Source organism: Leiobunum rupestre, chromosome 8 (genome assembly GCF_980474605.1).
Source record: "Leiobunum rupestre chromosome 8, qqLeiRupe1.1.hap1, whole genome shotgun sequence".
Taxonomy (NCBI): Eukaryota; Metazoa; Arthropoda; class Arachnida; order Opiliones; family Sclerosomatidae; genus Leiobunum; species Leiobunum rupestre.
In genome coordinates this window covers 28,291,994-28,299,678 of record NC_143391.1, presented here as the reverse complement: position 1 = coordinate 28,299,678, position 7,685 = coordinate 28,291,994, and the positions used below count along the sequence as shown (strand labels likewise).

General features: G+C 34.0%; 1 protein-coding gene across 1 annotated transcript; it reads right to left on the bottom strand.

Moving 5' to 3' along the window:
- Positions 1–6,232: 6,232 nt before the first annotated feature.
- LOC149933012 (glycine receptor subunit beta-type 4-like) lies at positions 6,233–7,685 on the bottom strand. The gene is made up of 6 exons (XM_090157220.1): positions 7,663–7,685; positions 7,212–7,303; positions 7,007–7,168; positions 6,807–6,949; positions 6,615–6,764; positions 6,233–6,550 (listed from the first exon to the last, which is right to left on the bottom strand). The coding sequence occupies exons 1-6, from the start codon at positions 7,683–7,685 to the stop codon at positions 6,233–6,235; spliced, it is 888 nt and encodes a 295-aa protein (XP_090013346.1).

The window sequence follows — 7,685 nt, the reverse complement described above, 5'->3', positions numbered from 1 at the left end:
AGAGGTCATGTTTAGAAATTAAACTTCGTGGTTTTTAAACATAATGCTAAACACTGATGTTTAATAAGTGTATATTGCGTTACAAGTTCAATGTATATTTCGCGTTGTCTATATATTTCGTTTAATTTCGTTTTCTATTTTTCTAAAAAAAATTACTTTCGTTAACCACCGTTATATTAACTGTTAACTATATACAATATGGACCGGGTTCGTATATCATCTCATAATTTTAAGTTATTGGTAATTTAGACTAATTAAATAACACTAATGCATATAAATCAATAATTGAACATGAACTACTAAACATGAATAAAATAACATTAATTACTTTTGATGTGATTTAAGGCCCTATTAACACAAATATTATTTAAAATATCGCTAAAATACAATCAGGCAGTTAAAGAAATGAAATCGACAGTATAGGTTTCATTAATTCGTAGCCAATTAATATTAATGTTATTTTAGATAGTAATTAAACAACTCAAATACAGGGTGTTATGGATAAGAGTACCGAAACTTTCTATATGCATTCTATGGGTCTCTATGAGTAAAAAATGTCTTATAACCATGGGTTCCAAAGTGCTTCGTTTCAGAGATATGAGCTCTCAAAAAACTACCCCAAAAACCGGACACAGCCTTAAATCTGGCAAATAATTTTCTTCCTTGAACCAAATTGTTTTCATTAAACTATCAATTGTTTTTTATCCGTGAGGCGAGAAACTTTAATAACAAGTGGCAAAAGTTCATTAATGTCCTTTTAGAAGTAAAATGAGTTTGAAGACAAAGCCATTTTAATTTTATTGACACGGTTCCAAATAAAATAAAAACATTTTGTCGTTACGAACGATTTTAATTATCAAAATTAAAGATAAAATGTCATAAGATTTCTAAAAGTATGCTTTTAAGTTTGTCTAATTCGTTCTGTGGTTAATATGGCCCGTCCGAGAACGCTTTTTGGGTTAGAAGTTCCAAGATTCAATCGTTCGTCTATTTGTCGAAATATTATTTGTATCTCTCTCCAGGTTACATGCCAATCATAAAAAAACAATGTTTAAACTTTGTGTCGATCTGACACCAGTCTCTTAGGAATCTACTGCTGATTGAATCTTTGAGCTTCTAACCCATTTTTCTTGAGCCCGTCCGTGCAATAAGCGTTCCTAGACCAATGTGCCATATTAGCTACTAAACGAATTGGACAATTTTAAAACCATTCCTTTAGAATTTTTATGACATTTGTATCTTTAAATTTAATAATTAAAATCGTATCACTAAATTAAAATGGCTTTGTCTTCAAACTCATTTTACTTCTAAAAGGACATAAATGAACTTTTGCCACTTGTTATTAAAGTTTCTCGCCTCATGGATAAAACAATTGATAGTTTAATGAAAACAATTTGGTTCAAGGAAGAATATTGTTTGTCAGATTTAAGGCTGTGTCCGGTTTTTTGGGGTAGTTTTTTGGGAGCCCATATCTCTGAAACGAAGCAATTTAGGACCTATGTTTAATTTTGTACTCATAGAGACCCATAGAATTCATATAGAAAGTTTCGGTACTCTTATCCGTAACACCCTGTATACGGCTACTCAAAGAAGGCGTATACGACAAATTAACACATGCTTTAAACCTCAACACCCGAACCTTTGAACATGTTACGAAACTAATCTTAAAAATCTTTAGACGAGTTTTCATTGTCAGCGCCAAAAGCATTTAATATGTTTAATCTCTAAACGTAATCTATCTAAACACGTTTTAACGATAAATAAATAAATAACACGTTTAATTTCTAAACGCATGATGTTGCAAAGCTGCACACCACTATCGCCTAAACATGATCGGTTTTAAACATGATAAATATTCTGTTGCATTTTGGTGTTTAAGAAAGTGTTTAGTATCTAAACACCTTTTTTTCTGTGTAGGCTACGGTGTTTTTCGAAAACAGCTTTGGCGAATGTCATTTACGAAGTTATAACGTTAGGTACTATAATTTATTCTACATCATTTTAAATATTTATAAATTATATTAATCTTATATTTAATTAAATATTTATAAATTATATTAATCTTATATTTAATTAAATATTTATAAATTATATTAATCTTATATTTAATTAAATATTTATAAATTATATTAATCTTATATTTAATTAAATATTTTTAAATTATATTAATCTTATATTTAATTAAATATTTATAAATTATATTAATCTTATATTTAATTAAATATTTTTAAATTATATTAATCTTATATTTAATTAAATATTTTTAAATTATATTAATCTTATATTTAATTAAATATTTAAGTATTTTAAAGTAAAATTTGACGGTGATCAGGAATTGAACTCGGGTCGCATTGTTACCATGAGGATAGTTCACCGCCGAGCCATTGCCTTCCTTAGGGAAAATATTAAACTAAAGGGACCATTATGATAAGGCGGGCTCTTTTACTAAACGGATGAATACAATATATGTGGATATTGTTTATTGAACTTTGTTTTTTAATTTTTTTGAACTTGTTAAAGTCTAAATTTTTACGTATGAAAATTTAAAGGTCAAATCTTGTTTTAGCGCAGTCAGCAGATAAGATGGTTAAAGGGTAGAACCCGTTAGTTGTAATTTATTTCGTTTTTTCAGTCTTTTGTTATCTATTGTGTGTTACCTATTATATTTCAAGGGTAATATTTAATTTATGAAGAAAATATCGAGTTGTTTACATCGTGCTCTTACACTTATGTTGGTCTGGGTTTTTAACTGGGTCGTCATTACTTCGTAATTTATTTTAAACGTTTTCTCGACTGATTAAGATGCTTAATGCAGTTCATCAATTGGGTTCGTTTGTTTTATTTATAAAGAGCCCTAACTATTCCGTCTACGGTCATTTATTGATATACGAGCTGTCGTTTAGTCAAGTGGCTTTCCGTGCTTTGTGAATGGTAAGTTTTTCGCTTCTTGTTAATTCATTTTATTGGTGTGGATATTTGGACATCTACGATTCCCAATGCAGTCATTGATTTCCTGGGTGTGAGAGTCATTATATGATATTGGAAATTGGAAGGTTTTGGTCTTTTTCATGCGGTATGTGTCACAACGTCGTCCACTACCAGATGTCGAATATAGCTATTCTGCGGTATCTTCATCAAGGGGGAGTGTTGAAATAAAATGAGCGTTAAAGATGTGGCAAGTATGTCGTAAGCGAGAAAAATACAAATACCCTCTGTAGATATTTCTTTCATTAAAATTTCCTTCGTATTATATTTAACTGATAAACTTGTTCTGTAAATAGGGTTAAATTCAATTGTGCATTGTTTTAGTACGTCTAACTCGCTGTTGTAACTACTTAATTTATATTATTCTGAATAAATTAAACTCGGTTGTTTCGTCTCAATTATTTTAATTAAAATTAAAATTTTATACCGGGCGGGATTGAACCGGGATTACGTTTTTAGTAAATAACTCTGAATTGCGGAGATATCTTTAAGGGACGTCTCGAGAAAATAATACCACTAGGGACAATTCTTCCGAGGAGAGGTATATTTTGGCTTGCCAACTTGTTATTTATTTAATTATTTTGTTTATAAATTTAATTACAAAATCAGTAAATCACGAATTTAATGGTACTGAAAGTTACAATTACATCATTAAAATCAATGTCTTGAGCAATTTTAGCTTCGTGAAACTTCTTTGGCTTCTTTCGTGAGTTGCAATTGATACACATATTGTTAAAAAAAATCGCATAAAGCAGTTAATCAGAAAAGTCATTTTTGACAATAAACCTCAACATTTCTGAAGTTGTCCAATTCTCTGCCTCTTTTACGGTTATTTTTGCAGCCTGTAAGTGACGATGCAGGTGTAAAATTTCCACAGCGATATTACCATCAGAAAATTTCGTGTATCCATATAGCCTAATATAAAAAACGCTGAAAGCATACATTTCAACTTTGTGGGCAACCTGCTAGAGTCAACATATTAGAATTGGAAAAACATATTGAAGGGTTCTAATCATTGTAAAAGCCTGAAAATAAGTTATTATATTATAATCATTATTTCCAGGGGCGTCCCTTGGGGGATGGCAGAAGTTCACATCCTCCCGAGTTTTTAATAGTTGGCCGACTGAGGTCTAGTTTGTGACTTGGAAAAATTCCGGGTAAACTTGGTAAATGAGTTACGCTCCCCCCAATACGACCCCTTCTGTACGCCACTGATTACATCCGTAGACAGTAAAACACTATTCTAACAATATTTTGGTTTCTTAAAGGGTAATGTGACGTAGCAGGTGGAATGATAAAAAGTAAAATATTGCCATGTATTTTTCGTTCTAAATTATTTATTTCACACCCTGTTAATAAGTCGCTGGAAAACAGGGCTGCCATACATTTTCGATGCAAAATAAATAATTTATAACGCAAAATTCATGGCAACCCTGTTAAAATAGCGTCTGCTTCACCATGTTCCAAACGAAAGCTTCCGAAAACCGCCGCTTGAGGGAAATAGGAACAACGCCCAATACACTATTTTAGTTTCGCTATCGGCTCGCATGAGATTAATCAAGTCATTGTAAGCCCAAGTATGGATAAATTTGTGGTAAAATCAGCAAGAAAAAAGACCAAATATCAGGAATCCATACCTATACTTGGAATGTTTACGGCGGCAGATTATCGTCTCGATGTGGCTGAAGGTTTTTTGACGCCACTATGTAAACTTAACAAACAACTGCGTGAGAGGGGAGCGCGCGCAGAGGGGATTTTTTTCTCTCGTAGGCGGGGCCAAAGCCGTCAGAGTTATCTTAACATAGGCGATACGGCAGGATAAGCATTCCAAGTAGAGGTATGGATTCCTGTGATTATTGATGGACTACGAAATAAAACCATTCCGGTCAGAATAATAATGCTAAAAATTTGGCAGCGGTAGAAGTATCGCCATCTGGTATTTTTCATTTACAATAATTCTCTTTAAAATTCGTTTTCAGTGCCTTAACTTTAATTAAAATTCATATAATTATCAAAAGGCCCACCCCAATATCCATGTAATACCTTTTGCCACTTTTCAATCCATTATTACACGCTTCGGTCTATTTTCCTGCGTTGTCCTTCTTTTGCAAAATGGGGTATTGAGCGACGTTTTTATTTGGACCTATTTGGGAGCATTCCATTTCCATTTACATTGATCATTTTTATAGCTGACACAAATGATCATTTGAATGTTTTCGTGCTCTTTCTTCTCGATTCAAACGCGTTTGGAACGACGCCGGCGACTAATCTTTAATAATATCGACCACTCGAATTCGAGGGAGATCGTTTCATTCGCTTCTTAATTAAAATGGGCTTTCGAAAATAAAATGATATTAACACGGTGATTTTTTTAGCGTGTAGCTCAATACAGTGGTTACAGACTACGTATTGCTCAACTCGATATTCAAATCGGCAAACTGAACTTATGATTACGACGCTAGCGCTATCTGGCCCCGGCGCATTTAAAAATTACATTTGAAAATCGACGCGAGGGAACCAGAATGGCGCGGGTTAGTGCCCCATCAATTAATTATTCCGTTATTTTTTTAGTTCAAACTTCAAATTATAAGTTTTTAAACATACTAAAGAAATGTAGTTAAAATGTGTTTAAAGTTTTAATTCTAAGTTTCAACTAATTTAAAAAAAAATGTTACTAAACAAAATTTTTCAGTCTCTATCCTAGGCTTGAGCTCTTGTTATTCTGATTACTACACGGGACGATATCATTGATTTTCGAATTTAATTTGTTATTCCACGCATATATTAATAGGTAGCGTTAGCGTCGCCACCGGAAACGTCAGTCTGCCGATTTATACAGGATGTAAACCTAAAAAACGTTCCAGTCAAAATTTAATTTTAGTACAGATTTGAAATTTTCAGGTCACGTAGCACATTTGAAACGGAAAATTTTAATGACCTTGTACCACGTTTTCAAGGTCATTTAAAATGTTTCTCGAGAACCATTAGATATACAAAGTTGATTTCAATTAGAAAAGTGTTGCCCGTCAAATTTTAGGTCTAAATAGCTAATTTGACCAAAAACAAGTCGAAGGATTTTAGACAGAACAATAAGGTTGCGATGAAAATAATGTTACTAGAGATGTCCAAGTACTTATTCTAGAGTATCAAAATTTGCTAGATATTCTCATTTGCAAACTTGGATGACTTTCAACTTATGGTTGCTTATCCTTTTGACTGAATTTTTTTATTTTAGAATTTATCCCTCTTAGACGCCCTGTGATCTTTTGAGGAAGAAGGTGCAATATGCGGATGTGAAGCATATCATGGCTACGGGGAAAAAAATTCTGGCGAAGCGGTCGAGATTCCATATTTGCGAACCAATTTTCCCGGGGATGTTCATTTTGGTCTGTTGCTGAGATTCGGTAGATTTGGGTTTGAATTGGCCTTTTCGACTTCTGAATGCTTCCTGACTAGAAGCGCACCTTTCTAGAATTCCTTTGCGTTCGAGTTCGACGTTGATTTGGTAGCCACAATCGTTTAGGTACTCTGTCGGTTGAACTTGGCATTGCTTCTTTAAGAACGTCTATTGAGAATGAATAGGCTTATACGATATAGAAAGCTGTTACGGGTTACAGAGTAAGTTTTACCTCTCGAGTTTTTTCCATTTTTCTGGAAAGGGAATTCGCGATGGTGAACTCCATCAAGGACACGAACACCAGTACCAGACAACCAAAAAGCCAAACATCCATGGCGGTCATGTAACTGACCGACGGCAAAGCGCTTCGGGCGGACACCATCTGAGTGGAGAGGGTTAAAAGAGCGGTGACTCCCAAAGTTACCCGTCCCGGCACCGCGTTGACGTCCAGCCAAAATGAGACGAACGAAAGACAGACGACCAAGAAACTTGGGATATACGTGTTGATGACGCTAGCCGTCAAATAACGGTTGAATTTGATCTTTAGAATTAATTGACTCGTATTTCCTGTAGTCAAGCGAAATGTTTAAGATTCGAACCGATTCGGGTCACTTTTGAACTTACCGGAAGGGTAGAATACGTCCTTTTTATCAAAGGTGATGTTGTCTATCCAGAATTGCTGAGGGTGGACTCCGTCAAAAATGTCCACGTCGCTTAATTTTCGACAAAATTCTACTTTGGATTGGCTCATCCAAGTTAAGTACGCTTCCGTGTTTCGACTCGACACTACGTAAACAGTTAAGTGTTAAGGCCTTTTCATACGACTCACTATTTGTGGGTAAGTCCAGTTTTTGACTCGAGTTCGCGAAAGGAGTTGCATTTTCGTTCACAAGCTCCTCGATAATTTGCCGAGATTTTGCGCTTTAAACGGAGTAGAAAATAACTCGTATTTAGATTAATAAAAGTTGATAAGATTAATATTCTCATTTAATTTTGTTCAGTCAAAAAGGTGCGTGCGAAAAGTGTTCGATTGAAATTCTGAACCTCAGTCATAAATATCAGCCGTTCTTCAATACATGGCCGACAAAAGCGTTTGTGGCCAACACTTTGTGGAAAGTTTTTCTCCATTCGCTCGGAGCAACTCGATTTGCGACTCGTGTTGCCAATCAATGTTTTGCGAAAATATTGGCTCGTATATAAGAATACGAGTTTACTTCTAAAAATCTTTCTAATTGCGCCCAAAACCTCGTAACACTTCGAATTTTTGGTTTTGAACTTACGAAATTGGATAGTCAGGAAACAT